At 35.6% G+C, this 15,701-nt stretch overlaps 4 protein-coding genes across 5 annotated transcripts in view; 2 read left to right on the forward strand and 2 right to left on the reverse strand.

Moving 5' to 3' along the window:
- Window positions 1–1,216: 1,216 nt before the first annotated feature.
- LOC105217994 (digestive cysteine proteinase 2) lies at window positions 1,217–1,918 on the forward strand. The gene is made up of 2 exons (XM_011193310.3): window positions 1,217–1,509; window positions 1,568–1,918. Exons 1-2 carry the CDS (start codon window positions 1,471–1,473, stop codon window positions 1,778–1,780), a joined length of 252 nt encoding a protein of 83 aa, XP_011191612.1. The 5' UTR covers window positions 1,217–1,470; the 3' UTR covers window positions 1,781–1,918.
- On the reverse strand, window positions 1,739–4,395 carry LOC105218016 (succinate dehydrogenase [ubiquinone] flavoprotein subunit, mitochondrial-like). Its single transcript, XM_011193341.3, has 5 exons — window positions 4,202–4,395; window positions 2,708–4,099; window positions 2,453–2,655; window positions 2,249–2,399; window positions 1,739–2,186 (listed from the first exon to the last, which is right to left on the reverse strand). Exons 1-5 carry the CDS (start codon window positions 4,253–4,255, stop codon window positions 2,007–2,009), a joined length of 1,980 nt encoding a protein of 659 aa, XP_011191643.2. The 5' UTR covers window positions 4,256–4,395; the 3' UTR covers window positions 1,739–2,006.
- Window positions 4,396–4,917: 522 nt separating this feature from the next.
- On the forward strand, window positions 4,918–13,138 carry LOC105217995 (succinate dehydrogenase [ubiquinone] flavoprotein subunit, mitochondrial). Of its 2 annotated transcripts, XM_011193311.3 has the most exons (6): window positions 4,918–5,030; window positions 5,094–5,214; window positions 10,217–11,608; window positions 11,727–11,929; window positions 11,990–12,140; window positions 12,214–13,138. In XM_011193311.3, exons 2-6 carry the CDS (start codon window positions 5,161–5,163, stop codon window positions 12,391–12,393), a joined length of 1,980 nt encoding a protein of 659 aa, XP_011191613.1. In that variant the 5' UTR covers window positions 4,918–5,030; window positions 5,094–5,160; the 3' UTR covers window positions 12,394–13,138. The 2 variants fall into 2 exon arrangements, with proteins under 2 accessions (XP_011191613.1, XP_054089513.1); XM_054233538.1 differs by having other exon boundaries at window positions 4,953–5,214.
- The window catches only part of LOC105217998 (cytochrome b5 reductase 4), a 32,345-nt gene continuing 29,210 nt past the window's right edge, over window positions 12,567–15,701 (reverse strand). Inside the window, exons 2-6 of the mRNA XM_011193316.3 lie at window positions 15,135–15,487; window positions 14,404–15,072; window positions 14,021–14,324; window positions 13,672–13,761; window positions 12,567–13,603 (exon numbers count right to left, since the gene is read on the reverse strand). Of these exons, the coding sequence (XP_011191618.2) occupies window positions 13,384–13,603; window positions 13,672–13,761; window positions 14,021–14,324; window positions 14,404–15,072; window positions 15,135–15,474 (1,623 nt within the window). The 5' untranslated portion in view covers window positions 15,475–15,487 and the 3' untranslated portion in view covers window positions 12,567–13,383. The remainder of the gene's footprint in view (window positions 13,604–13,671; window positions 13,762–14,020; window positions 14,325–14,403; window positions 15,073–15,134; window positions 15,488–15,701) is intronic.

Raw genomic sequence — 15,701 nt, forward strand, 5'->3', positions numbered from 1 at the left:
CAAATCATTACGAAATAATGCATAAATTAACATTATAAGTGCATTACAAATAAAAAAAAAAAATTGTATGCAAATGCACGCAAAATTCACAATAATCTTTAACGACACTCTTTTTCGTTTAATATTTAGCTATTATATACATATAATAATAAATTTATAAAACTAAATATACGCCTATGAAAGAATTGCATTATATTAAGAAAAAGTGAATAAAAATTTATATAATTGTACAAAAAGTTTACAATTCAAAATAATCGGCTTTGTGATTGCTTCATTAATTGTATTACATAAATGCACAGATTAATTTTTGCACAATCACCATCGTACTAATATTTTTTTTAGTTTCATATACAGGAAGATCACACTTGGACAGTTTTGAGCGCTGTCCTATGTGATACCAATAAACTACTAATGAATCAAAGAAATTCGGTGAAACGCTTGGAATCTGTTACGAACTTCTTTAAACGACTGATTATCAATTCTAGTCAATTCGCTAGGTTCGCCGAAGGTAAGTCTTCTAAGGTGTTTCAACCTCAGCCTCAGCAAAAGCTGGACAATTAACGAGGAAATGCTTAGATGATTCCACCTCGCCTTACTCAAAACAGTTTTGGCTACTTGCATGTGCCAGGATCCCAAGTCTCAACACATACGTGCCTATTGGACCAGTTAGTCAAGTAAGCACACCAATGAGTTGGGCCTTGAAAAGGAGAAACCAGTTAAAAGGACCTTTTAAGTTTCACAGCGGGCCAAAAGGTCCTGCACAGGTGCTGGTTGTTGTCCAGCGCTTGGCAAGCATCTTGCGATGTCTCTATGTTCATCGCTACAAATATGAGGTTTGTAAATCATCAACGAATGACAGAATTCTTGACTTATTAGCGTAGACCCGACTATTGCATGGAGGTAATATATTGTCGTATATGTTGCTGTTTTTATTATAAGGATAACCCAGCACTGTTGAACCGGGAACTATAAGCTTAGTTGTCGTCTAAGCTGTTTTGAGCTGTTTCGACAGGGTCAGACCATAGCAAGATCCATCCACTAATAATTGCTCATCAGCACTAACGTCCAGATATATGCAATCATATAATATGCACAAGTTTAAAGACTACCCTAATGTAAAAGAACTCTGTACAAAACAAACAGGTGGCAGCAACAATAACCGCTTGCTGATTGGCATTGCCCTTGGTAAACAGCTGATACTGTTGTTTTGTTTTAACGCTATTCGTCAGATTGGGAATTGTTTGTGTAATTCTGTGGTTTTGTGTTATTATATTCAGCTTTTTTCTGCCTTTGTTTTGCATACAAACACGATTTCAACAAAGAAAAATATCAAATTAAGTGAGTCATTTTTGTGGCTATTATCAGCAATTATTACAGCTTCCAAAATACAGTGAGTTCATTTAAATATTGAACGCAAAAGTAAACTATAGCATAGTCGTTTATTGGTAACGGTAAACTGCAATTATAAAAATGTCACTAGTTTCCGATCAAGAATGGGAGGAGTATAAGGTATGCGTCATATGGGTCAACTTTAAAGATTCAATAATCACTTAATTACTTTTAATAGTCGAAGTTCGAAAAATCATACTCTGATGAAGCTGAGGATCAAATGCGTCGTGGACGGTACCAAAAATCCAAACAAACAGTTGAAGAACACAACAAAAAATATGAGAATGGCGAAGTTACATGGAAAATGGCTATAAACCACTTATCCGATTTAACAGAAGAAGAGTATTCAATGCGTTGCGGAAAAAAGGTGACGCCACCCACTTCCACTTGAGTATTAATTATATTTTTGTTTTTGACTTCGAATATTTGTGGTAAAATCTGTTTTATATGTATGTACTAAAATGTGTTTTTATTATTGTACTTCCTTTACTGTAAAATGTTAAAAATATTAAACTCTTTTGATAAACAATTCAACAAGTTTGTACATTTTTATTGTGGAAGATTTTTGTATAAAAATAATAAATTAATCAATTGTTAAATATTAAATAAGCAAACATTCAGTACGCGCGTACAGCAGGCGGCACATGTTCCACACTGTCATCTAATGGTTCATCAATAACGGGGCGATATTTGATTCTAACTTCACCGGAGTCACCACAAATCCATGTAAGCGTGTGTTTGCGCCAATGTTCATCAAAGCAACGCTTTTCTTGACATTCAATAGGCTTGCTGTAGTCCTGCGAATATATTTTTTATTGAATTTAGAACTAATGCCGTTAGCTACTTGTTTGTTTCTTACATATTCATCAATGCGTTCTTTAAAGTCCTCGCGCATATGGGAGCCTCGGGATTCCTTGCGGTTTTCAGCAGCCACCATTGTGCACATTGCATTCACCAGCAAGTTTTGCAGCTCAAGTGTTTCAATTAGATCGGAATTCCAAATTAACGATCTAAAAAACGAGATGAACTGGAAATGTTGCGAGTTTTATCTAGATTTACATACCTGTCTACAGTGCGGACATCTTTGAAATCGTTATAGATTTTAGTTAATTTCTTTACACCCTTTTGCAGGTTTGGTCCAACCCGAAACACACCTGCATGCTGATGCATTGCCTTCTTCATTTCAAGTCGCAGTGTGGCAGTGTTGACATTACCATTCGCATGAAGCAATTTGTCTAAATTTGCCACAGACATTTCCCCTGCGTTCTGCAAAATTCATTCGTAACGAGAATAGTTTCTATTATAAAAATAAACTCACATCCTTCAAATCCGGTGCCGGGCAGCCAGCTCGATAGTTTTCGGCAATATGTAATGCACAGGAGCGACCGAATACTAAAAGATCTAACAGTGAGTTAGCACCCAAACGATTTGCGCCGTGCACATTACATGAAACTTCGCCACAGGCATACAAACCAGATACACATCGATCGTTACTATCCATATCAATAGTTAAAACTTGTCCACGATAGTTGATTGGTATGCCGCCCATGTTGTAATGTGCAGTAGGTATAACTGGTATAGATTTTTTTGTCGCATCTATGCCAAGAAAAATCCTAACCGTCTCTAAAATACCAGGCAATTTGGTGAGCAATTTCTCACGAGGTAAATGATGTAATTGCAAGAGAATATGATCTTTATCGGGACCTACACCACGTCCCTCCATTATTTCGAGGGTCATTGAACGTGCCACCATATCACGCGGTGCTAAATCCTTTGCTTTTGGTGCATACTTCTCCATAAACCGTTCACCTTTTCCATTCACTAAGTAACCGCCTTCACCACGACAACCTTCTGTAACAAGTACGCCTGGACCATACATGCCTGTCGGATGAAACTGTATAAATTCCATGTCCTGTAGTGGTAAACCTTGTCGTGCGACCATTCCATTTCCGTCACCAGTATTGGTGTGCGCAGATGTGCAGGAAAAGTAAGCTCGCCCATAGCCACCTGTAGCTATTATGGTATTAAGTGCGCGAAAACGATGTAATGTACCATCTTCTAAACAAATGGCGATAACACCACAGCAAGCATAATTGTCAAAAATCAAGTCCAATACATAAAACTCAATAAAGTATTTAATATCGTAAGCGAGTGATTTGCCATAGAGTGTATGTAAGATGGCATGACCAATACGATCGGCACATGCACAGGCACGTCTTGCGTGACCCTTACCGAAATTGATAGTATGCCCTCCAAATGGTCGTTGATATATTTTACCATCCGCAGTACGTGAAAAAGGTAAACCATCATTTTCAAGCTCTAGTATAGCACGCGGTGCTTCACGTGTCATATAATGAGCAGCATCTTGGTCGCCCAACCAATCTGATCCTTTTACTGTGTCATAGAAGTGCCAACGCCAATCATCCGCCACTTGATTACCTAGCGCGGCATTAACACCGCCTTGCGCCGCAATAGTGTGCGAACGTGTTGGGAAAATTTTACTAACAACGGCTGTTTTAAAACCCAACTCCACTAGAGTGGTTGCGGCACGTAAGGCAGCACCACCAGCGCCAACAATAACAACATCAAATGCGTGATCTACAATCGGATAAGTTTTTGAAATACTTTTGCTTTTTTTGGCATTGCCTCTTGTTATACTATCACAAGTTAATGGGCGGATTGCGAATCGAAGCATTGATAAGGATGTGCACTAAAATAATAAAAGTATTGTACCATTCAATGCATAAACAAACAATTATAATAAATAAATATTTAAATATTTTTGATTATTATAACCTTTATCAATACTTACCGCTTTTCGGTTGCTCGTGCATAGCATAAATGGTAAATGTTTAAAAATTCGCATATTTAACACTATTTATAATGTAATACACTAAAGTTGATGAGTTCGATATTCAAGATTTTCATTCTCTTTAACTGACTTTCATTAAAAACATAGGCTTTCATTTCAGAAATGCAGTTTTTCGAAATTTTCATAAATAAACCTAAATAGACTACTGTTTTTATTTATCTTATTAGCAAATATGTGTTTAGTAATAGATCAAATGTATTTTTTATTTAATTTCCGTCCATGTATTTCCGATCAACAGGTATGTTAACTGTTGAAAGAGGAAATTGGACATATCCATGGAAATATGTCCAAATAAAAAATTTCTGCAAAGTTTACTACGCGGTATCTGCGGTAATTAATCAATTTAAAAGTTTTATTTAAAAAGTAAATTTAATACAAGAATAATTAATATGGCATATTATGAATAAATAAGCAGCAGCTGATGACTGGAATAATAATGCACGCATTTGTGGCACCCTGTGTCTGCAAAACGTCGTCTTCATTACAACAACTGTGTGGGAAAAATATAAAGCGAATTTATTTTGTAAGTTTCAATCATAATTTATTATTATTTTCTATATTAGTTTCGTTTCTTATTATATATAATTAATTTGAACAATTTCCTATTGTACATTTAAAATAATTCACTTAAAATTGGTAACGCTATTTATTGCCAGATTTGTTTTTGTTTGCCCCATTGGAGCATTGGACAGCTGCTTCTCATCAGTCGATCGGTGCGAGCGCGAGAAGTTTCATCGAATTGACAATTAAATTGGAGCGAATTTCAATTGTAATAAAAATAAGACAGGAATATATTGTTAACTCAATAATAATCGGTTTGATTTCAAAATAGGCGCAGTGAAACATCCAAATATTATTCAATAAGGGGAGATTGCTCAGAAGTGTTCCATCTTACGAAAATGGCGAGCCTTATGCGTGTACCATCGATTTTGGCCAAAAATGCAGCGGCAATGGTAAGTTAAGCATCTAAGGAATAAACACGTACGAGGAAGTGTCTCTTATCCAAGGAAGTATAAAATAAATGCATATATACCCATATGCATTAAATAAATAGTGTGTGAATTTCGCTTTTTCACTGCGTTACACAACCATTATAACACATTAAGCTTAACGTTGCGAATCTCCGAAAATTCGGCGAGGGGGAAAAGATAATTTGGGTTGATTATTGCATTGAAGTGGCAATGCACAACACAATCACAGGATGCACAAACCGTGGGATTGTGAAATTTGTTTATACTATGATATTTTTAACAAATTATTAGTTAAGGGGCTCGACTAAATTAAAAAGTCAGCCACGGTAGCACGAAAGACCGCATGTTTTCACAAGCGCACTGTGTGCCAGTGAATACGGAGTGTAGTGAGTGTTAGCATCGTGACGGCTGCGGCAGCGACCAACGAAGAAGCCAGACGGTGTTGGCTATTTTGTTATGTAACTTTTTTATGCGATTTTTCTTTAATCATTTTTAGTTTTATATAAGATTCAAAAATATTATTGATAACTGAATTGCATTGGTATACACTGTTATGATTTAGCTGGCATATTTTTATATTAGTACTATATTTGCATAATCAGTCCTATGCGTTGCGACATATACACTGACACTCTGGGATTTATTTAGGTACTATATCGCTAGCTATATCTAGCAAAAATTATGAAGGGAACTTAAAAACGCATTATCATTTACTTTATTTACAATATTTCTATTCTTACTTTCTTGAGGTACTTGAGTATGATTCTTATCTTGACTATTTTTTTTTATTTAAGGTGTGTCTAACCCTTATTCATTAACTATATTTTTGTGGAAGTGAAAAAATCTAAAATTTACAAACATGTACTTGCTTATGCATATGTATGCTTGTTTATTGTGAAGACATTTGTGCATAAACATATGACTACATAATTAACATGAACATAATTGGTGTTAAGTCGCTGATAATAAGTATTACAACCAATAGTAATAAAACATTTTATTTTTACTAAATATGACACTGTGCCATGACCTTCACTATTATATACGCAATGCCTCTGGAGGGCTCGCTTTTTGACTCCTCACGCCACTCTTTCACCGCTTCGCTCAATACATATCTACAAGCAGGGATAAAGGGATGTCCAACTTATTCCAGCGTGAGAGCGCCTCAAAATAAGCGTTTTTTATAACAATTTGAATTATTGCCGGACCAGACAAAATACAAATTTTTGGGCCTTTAAATTAAAATACCCAACATTTATTACGGTTAAAAAAAATTGTATACTGTATTTTTAATATAAAAATTACATATTTAAATTTCTTTTAGCGATATTAAGGTACGTTAAAATTGCTTGTTTTCGAACTTTCACTAATAAATAAGGAAAATTATCACTTGTCAACTGACAATTGATAATTTTTTTACAATTTTCCATGAAAAATTAATTTCCCTATGCTGCATATCATAAAAAATTTCTTTACCCTCTTTTAAATTTCGCGTTTACATTTATATTTATTGTTTTAAGCTCTTATAAGTAATCTTGCACGGCGGTTAAAAATGTCTCTGTCGTATAATTTTTTTAGCAACATTTCAATATGGCCGTTCCAGTTTCCCAATTGCGAAACGTCAAAACCTACTGATTCCAGTCAACTGTCAAAGATTGGTAGGTTTTGACGTTTGTCCGTGCGCTCTCACTTCCAATGAAAATAGAGTTGGACATCTCTTTATCTCTGTCTACAAGCTTTGTTTTGATAATCATACCTTGCGGACAATTCTCTTTTCCTGTCACTTTCGTTGATTGTGCTCGCATCTTCGAGCATAATTGAGACACTACTGTCGACATATGTATTTTATAAAGTGTGGGTAGTGCGTGACGTGAAGAGTGTACGAAGCTGTTTTCATGTTGTTTCACCAACTATTTTTTATAATTGTATTATTTTTAGTAAAATATTAACTTGTGAATCTCTCATTCGTGTGTGCCAGTTCGTCACTAAGCGTAAATTAATGAATTTTCTAATCTCTAAGTGTGTAGTACCGCTGACAAATTAAGTATTAATCAATCTATTAGACGCCCAATACAAACAATTTTACATACATATGTATATACATGTGTAAATACTTTTGCCTATAAAGGTATATTCTATTGAAATTTTGAAAAATAATGCAAAAAATGCAATTTTTTGCCACTGTCCCACATTATACATGAGATACGCATAATTGACTCATCCAATTAACTACCGGCTTTTAGTGGCCTTAGGTTTTTAATTGTAATTTATACGTCATTATTGCTTTTTATATAGAATATTAGTTACTTACAAACTTTATATTATTTGTGCTTTATCTGGTAAACATTTTTTAAATTTATGTAGAAATGCATTTGATATAGAATAGTTGATAGATACATAGATGTACTGCACATATAATATGTACATACATCTGTTTATGGCAAATAAAAATGTAAAAAAATAAAGCTGTCAGCTGATTTAATTTTGTCACTTGTAGTCGCCTCTTTTACTACGTGGCATTTTTTTGTATTCTATTGATGAGTATTTGAAATGTTATCTAAGACAAAATTATTTATTATTAAACAAATATGCGATAAAAAAGTTCAAATAGTTATATATAAGTTTAACAACCCCGTTTATATCATTCCCACTCGAATCTAACTAACCGGAACAGTATCCGATTTATACTGAGCATCAATTTCCATAACAGCTAGTGAATACATTATAGCACACTAGTGCAATCTAACCCGTAGTAAAGCCCATATTGAGTTATAGTTTACATGTGTATGTATGTACAAACAAATATACATATGTACATTATAGATGCTAATGAACAAACGTCTGCCGGCGGCTTTAAACCACTAGAATATATTTGATTAATAGCGCGTGTTAAATATTAATATACAAATGTATGCATGTTTATTTTTATTCATTAATGTTTTCATTTGTAATTTTACTATAACACAGCTTTAAACAACGTAAAACAAAACATACATACATTTAGCCGTTGTGTGCTGACTTTCAGTTGGAAAAATTGCAATTAATAATTTTATTTATAGGTAATGCTTTAAAAATCGCTTTGTCATTTCAGTATGTCACTCAGAAAGTTTAGTTTTTTAATTTTTTAAGTGTAATCAGGATAAGACAATTTTAGTTATTTTTTGCTCATTGGAGGAATGAATACACTTATTATTACAACAATAACAAAAAGGGTTTTAGATGTGGAAATATGGTTGCAAAATCAAAAACTATTTCTTATTTATGTGACGATGTCAGATATATAAAACTAAGTGTGCAATCAGATTATGCAGATAAAAGATTTTAAACGAACATTCGCTTTGGAAGATCATAATCTAATATATGTACATACATACATATGTTGCAGTTGAAGAGCAATATATAAGATTTCAGAGTCAATCGTTGTTTGAAATCACTAAAATCTCATCCAAATGGTCATTTAACAAAACAGTTTACTATAAAAGTTATTTGAAACATTTTATTAACAAAGAAGCTAAATGTATTATTCAATACTTAGTTGTACTATAAAAAAATGGCTAAGTGTGTTGCTTAGTTCTATCGCTTGCCACTTTAAATAAGTACATAACTTTCGATAAGCTTATAGAGAAAAAGATAAGAGTGCTTGTGATAAATCGCATATTTGCGATTAAATAAAAACCTGTTCAGCAGTTAAGGGGGGGGAATCGGGTACACATAATTTTCGACGCTTTTTGATGTCATTGCTTGCAATACACGCGAACTTGTGGGTACATTTTGCATTCAAAATAATATGGCAATATGATAGAATTTTTTCGTGTTTTAACGCAATGAGAGGCAGCAGTAGGTATTAGTTATACATATGTACATGCATACATGAAAGCGCGGCTAGTCAATATGAAAACATTTGCTTAATTAAACTTTTTAGTATAGCTGTTCTATGCACAACAAATAAAAATAAAAATTAAAAAAATACACAACGCATTTTACCTAGAAAGCGAATAGAGAAATGTTTAGTTAATTTGTTTTGTAATTATCTTTCAGAAATGAAATAAAAATATAGTTGTCTATGCTATTACCTTGATAATTGGTTGTTATATAGGTATTGTTAATTATTTTAATTTGCTCTTTTATAATTTTAATAACGTTTTAACTGTTATTGCATACAATTTTTTACTTTTCTTACGTAATACATTCCTTTCGTTGAAGTTTTAGGTCGGTCTGACGGTTGATTCATTATTTGAAATGTCTCCACGCATTTCCACATTCGTTTTCCAATCAATTCCTAATTACAAATTTTTATACCATATGTTATAATAAATCCTACATTTCGTGGCGTCATAATTTATTAATTAATTACAGTGGAACTTCCATAACTCGAACTTCTTTAACTTGAAGGTGTCCACAACTCGACCTTTTGTATTGGCAATAGTGTTTAGAAATCAAATCTCATACAAATTTTCTTCCATAACACAAACTTCCTTAACTCGAAGTTCTCCATAACTCGAACTCTTGAATTGGCAATACAAATTTCCTTTTATAAATCGAAGTTTTATACTAGGGCATAATAAAAAATTCGAGTTAGAGAAGTTCCACTGTATTTGTAAGGAAAGATTGAAAAAAATGTTTATTAAAGTTAATTTTGTTTACATTTTCATAGTATTTTATATTTGAACAATTCATCTTTTCGCTAAATTTTGATTCATTAAAATAATTCGTATGATCTAAATAGAATTAAAAAAAAAATTATGTAAATGCAACACTGTTTACATGTTACTTCCGTTACTTTTGACAAGAGCTCATAAATATTCGTTAATTATTCGACCAACGAGTACTTGTTGCAACTTTTTACATATATGTAGTTACAGCTATTTATAACTATTATTTTAATACTTATTGTTAGGTTTTAAACAAATCAGATCAAAGAAATATAAAAAATAACTATTTATAACGTTTAACCATAACTGTTGCTTTCTTTGTACATTTTCAGCTACGCGTTGCCTCGGTAGTGCCACAGCGTGAACTGCACATTACACATGGCAAAAATGATGCCAAAGTACGCACCGACGCCATCTCCAAGGAGTATCCAATTGTCGATCATGCTTACGATGCCATTGTTGTTGGCGCTGGTGGTGCCGGTTTGCGTGCCGCTTTCGGTTTGGTGGCTGAAGGTTTCAAAACAGCTGTCATCTCCAAACTCTTCCCCACCCGTTCGCACACAATTGCCGCACAGGGCGGTATCAATGCGGCGCTCGGTAATATGGAAGATGACGATTGGAAGTGGCACATGTATGATACTGTCAAGGGTTCCGATTGGCTGGGCGATCAAGATGCCATTCACTATATGACACGCGAGGCACCACAAGCTGTCATTGAATTGGAAAATTACGGTATGCCTTTCTCGCGCACACCCGAAGGTAAAATCTATCAACGCGCTTTCGGTGGTCAAAGTTTGAAATTCGGTAAGGGTGGTCAAGCTCATCGTTGCTGCGCCGTAGCGGATCGTACCGGCCACTCGCTGTTGCACACACTCTACGGGCAGTCGTTGAGCTATGACTGCAATTACTTTGTGGAATATTTCGCATTGGATTTAATATTTGAGGATTGCAAGTGCAAGGGTGTTTTGGCACTGAATCTGGAGGATGGCACATTACATCGTTTCCGCGCACACAACACTGTCATTGCGACCGGTGGCTATGGACGTGCCTTCTTCTCGTGCACATCGGCGCACACATGTACCGGTGATGGCGGCGCAATGGTCGCACGTCAAGGTTTACCCATACAGGATTTGGAATTCGTGCAATTCCATCCGACCGGTATCTATGGTGCTGGCTGTTTGATTACTGAGGGTTGTCGCGGTGAAGGTGGCTACTTGGTGAACGCAAAGGGTGAACGTTTTATGGAACGTTATGCGCCAGTGGCCAAGGATCTCGCTTCACGTGATGTGGTATCGCGTTCAATGACCATCGAAATCATGGAAGGACGTGGTGTCGGACCTGAAAAGGATCACGTTTTCCTGCAATTGCACCATTTGCCACCAGAGCAATTGGCTCAACGTTTGCCCGGTATCTCCGAGACGGCAATGATCTTTGCCGGCGTAGATGTGACACGTGAACCCATCCCAGTGCTGCCGACAGTACACTACAATATGGGTGGCATCCCGACCAATTACAAGGGGCAAGTGTTGACCATCGATGAGAATGGCTGTGATGTCGTCGTGCCCGGTTTATATGCTGCCGGCGAGGCTGCCAGTTCGTCTGTGCACGGTGCCAATCGTTTGGGTGCTAATTCATTGTTGGATTTGGTCGTGTTTGGACGTGCTTGCGCGCTAACGATTGCCGAAGAGAACAAACCCGGCGTGCCAGCACCCAGTTTGAAGGATGTGAGTGAGATTAGTATTTAATTTTATTAATAATTTTAATTTCTTTTTATAAAAAAAATATTATATAATTTTATAAATTAATTGTACATATTTAACTTTCTTTTATTTTAATGCATAGAATGCTGGTGAGATGTCCGTTGCTAATTTGGATAAAATTAAGAACAATAATGGCAAGATTACCACCGCCGATTTGCGTTTGAAAATGCAAAAGACCATGCAGGGTCACGCTGCCGTGTTCCGTGATGGCCCCATCTTGAAGAAGGGCTGTGAGAAAATGGGGGAGATCTACAAGGAGTTCCAAGATGTCAAGGTCATTGACAAGTAAGTCTCTTTTTTTCTTTTTTATAGCTGTGTATACTAATTTGTAATAATGAAAATTAGATCGAATGTGTGGAACTCCGATTTGGCTGAAACGCTCGAATTGCAAAATCTTTTGGCCAACGCTAAAATGACCATTGTTGCAGCCGAAAACCGCAAAGAATCGCGTGGTGCACATGCGCGCGAAGATTACAAGACACGTATTGATGAATATGTAAGTGCATGCTCTCTTTCTCCTCTCTTGCGTCTCCTTTTTTACTCACTTCTTAACTTTTACCACCACACAGGACTTTAGCAAGCCAGTTGAGGGCCAACAGAAGAAACCATTGGACGAACATTGGCGCAAACACACTTTAACATGGGTGTGCGGCGAGGCTGGCGATGTGAAAATCAAGTACCGCCCAGTTATTGATAAGACTTTGGATGATACCGTACAAACTGTGCCACCAGCAATACGTTCCTATTAATTAATATTTTAGTAATTAAATGGATCAACGCAACCACCAACAACACTACAAATTGCGTAGGAGTGGCGTACATTTGTATTTATGTGACATCTTTAAGTAATTTGCTGAATAATCGAAACATTTTGATTCGTGAAAAGTTCTAAACGCGCTGAATCTAAACAAATCTATATTGAAATAAGCCATATATAGCAGCAAATTAAACACCATCCCTTCCCTTTACTTTATGGAACTTATGTAATTTATTAACGAAATGCGTTTAACGTTTTCTGCCCTCCAAACCGCACACACATAGGCAACACATGCATCCAATTAACGACACACAACACTTCTAAAGGTATCTTGCATTGCATACTTAATGTTGATGACTTTTAGCAAAGAAAACCAACAATTGTGTTTTTATTTACTTAATATTTTTACTTTTTTTCTCTTAGTATATAATTAGTGCGCGGTAGAGCCAAGCGAAGTCGCCTTAATGTAACGCATTCGTTGAAAAAAATCTAACACTGTCTTTAAATACTTTAAAACTTCATGATATTCTGCTAGAAGTGGTGTGTTGTGTATTTGTAGTATGTTCTTTTTTGCTACTTCTAGTGATTTGTTAAAATTTTATTAAATTATATATACCTAAACATAAAAAACATAAAAACAAAAATATTTAACGATAATGAAAAGAGGAAGGAAACAATTGTATATGAAAGTTATTGAAATAATAAACAGTCGAAAATGAATATTTTTAAATTGGAAATTATTATTATTTTTTTATTTCTTCAATATCAGAAAACCCAATGTACCCACAAACTATTGATATAAAATTTGATATTGTTTTTTTTAATTACATACATATATATTTTTACAAAATCTGCGCCATTACAAAACATTTTCTAAGTACATATGTGGATAAATAGCCAAAACAATAATAATGTAATATAATTACATTTTCATGCGCCTACTCTTTTGCCTTAAAGTTCTATATAAATACAGCGTTTTAGTTCAACCCTGAAAAATGTGAACATTTTCCAAATTGAAATTCAACATCTTTAATATATCCTCCGCTGCTTGGCTAAATGCGCTGGGACCACATACGGCCACAAAACTAGCATATTCTGGTGTATTTTTCGTCATTAACGGTGCGAGTAGTTCGTTGCATATGCGTCCGCGTAAACCCGTCCAGTCTGCGTCGGCTGCGGAAAGCACATTCACCAATTGGAATCTGCAGTTATTAACATACATATATACATAATAAATATAAATACTTTTGTGTGTAACATACTAACTCACCTCTCATCACTTGTTTGCAGCTGCTCCAGCTCACTGCGACACCATATGTCTGCGGGCGTTTTATTGAAGTATATTAAACGTAAATAGTCGCTGTAAAAGTCAAAAAGTGTGAAATTTTGCACTTAGTTACTCATGCAATACTGTTTCAAAGTGTTATAATTGCTTTTAAAATATATAGAAATTGGAAAAAAATATAAAAAATATTGGCGACTGGTTTATGAGAAAAACCACAACCGACTCCCACATAACGTATATATTTATTTATTATAGGCGGGTTCAAGAGAAAGTCATGCGTATCGTTAATATACTGCTTATTATGAGGTTAGCCATATAAAAGGCAATTACTCACATTCGGTTTGTATTTCGTTTCAGCAAATGCTCAATTAGATTTAGCATAGGCGTCAGGCCACTGCCGGCAGCGATTAGCGCGATTTGACGATGCGCCTGCAAACGTTGTAAACGGAAATTACCATGTGGCGTTGAGAGTAGTAACATCTGACCGTTTTGCTTTTGACGCAAATGCGTCGATAGTATGCCATCAGCATAGCTTTTAATAAGGAAATTTAAATTTGTACTATTGCTTTCATTGTCAGCGTAAGGTTGTGGCAGGAATTTGCCGAGCACAGGTGTGTAACTACGACGAGTCAAATCACCTGTGATTATAAAAAATATACTCTAAAATTTTCAAAATTCTAATTATTCACGTTGAATTTTCAACATTTAAATCCTTACCATTTATTAGTGCCGCCACAGACATGTGATAACCCATGGGTAGCACCAACAATGTATCTTGTATGTCACGCAAACATAATACAAATGAATCGTGATTGAAATCCGTACATTTCACCACTTCATATTCAAACTGCATATCCTCTGTTTCGCCTACTAAACTTTTCGTTACAGTGTGTGCGCCAAATGTTGGCCATAAAGCAGGCTCAGTTTTAGTGAGCGTTACTTCGATTTTACCCGTTTCGATACCAACACGCACCGATTTTGGTGGCCAATCTACTTCATCATGCAGCTCGAATTCAAAATTATGTTGAGCGCTTTCTATTTGCACCTGCAGTTGCAGTAGCTTAGCACATTTACGACGCAACAGCAGTCCAGGATTGCAAAGTTGGCGTGTGTAAATATAGATTGTGAGGTCTTGTCGTTTTTGTATCCAGTCAAAACGTGGCACAATTTCGGTGTTTGTGTTTAGCGGTTTGTTAGTGGACGGTATGTCAAAGTTCGCTGTTGGCACGGGTGTCTTGCCTTCTGGTATGGAACTCATTTTGGCCAGCGTACGCAGTGGACCAATATAGCATTTTACCAGTAATTGCTGATAGTTTACCCATGCATGCACCTCATCGAAGAGTTTTGTGGCATCGCGTCCAACACCACGCATTAGCTCGTCGACACCTAAGTGGAAATGAAAAGTTAGATTTTGTTTTTTGTTTTGAAATTTGGCACATTTAACTCACCACCAGGATGAAAATCCATGTAACGGGTCACATTGTACACCTTGCCACGTATCGCCATCCAAGCATCTTCGCGTGTATTATGTCGCGCCAACTCGTCGCTATTTACCGGTGTTATACGACCACGCGTGCCTGCTAAATCTACGCCTGAGTTACCTAGCCGTATCCAATCCATTAGCGAATGTCCAGGCTTGAGCGCGCATTTGTTGCGTGGATTGCCTGTGGCGGAACCTGAGTTAAGTTTTTGTGGTGCAGTGTTGGCAGGTGCTAGCATTTGAGCCGCGGTTGTTGTAGCTGGGAGCTGCAGATTGCTCATTGATGATTTATTATTAATATCGGACATGTTGTGTATGAAACTATGGATAGAAAATGAGAAGGAAGTATTGATTTTATTGTTTTAAAATAAAGCAACTATCACACTAGCATATAAATACTTCAATTAAATAAGTATTATTAATTTTATTTCCTTTTTTGTCTTGCCAGCCCTCATAAAAACTCACTTCCGTTATTATATATCATAAAATATGGCATCACATTTCCGCTAATATTTATGGACACCATATCAGTCAT

The sequence above is a fragment of the Zeugodacus cucurbitae genome, chromosome 6, assembly GCF_028554725.1.
Source record: "Zeugodacus cucurbitae isolate PBARC_wt_2022May chromosome 6, idZeuCucr1.2, whole genome shotgun sequence".
Lineage (NCBI taxonomy): Eukaryota > Metazoa > Arthropoda > Insecta > Diptera > Tephritidae > Zeugodacus > Zeugodacus cucurbitae.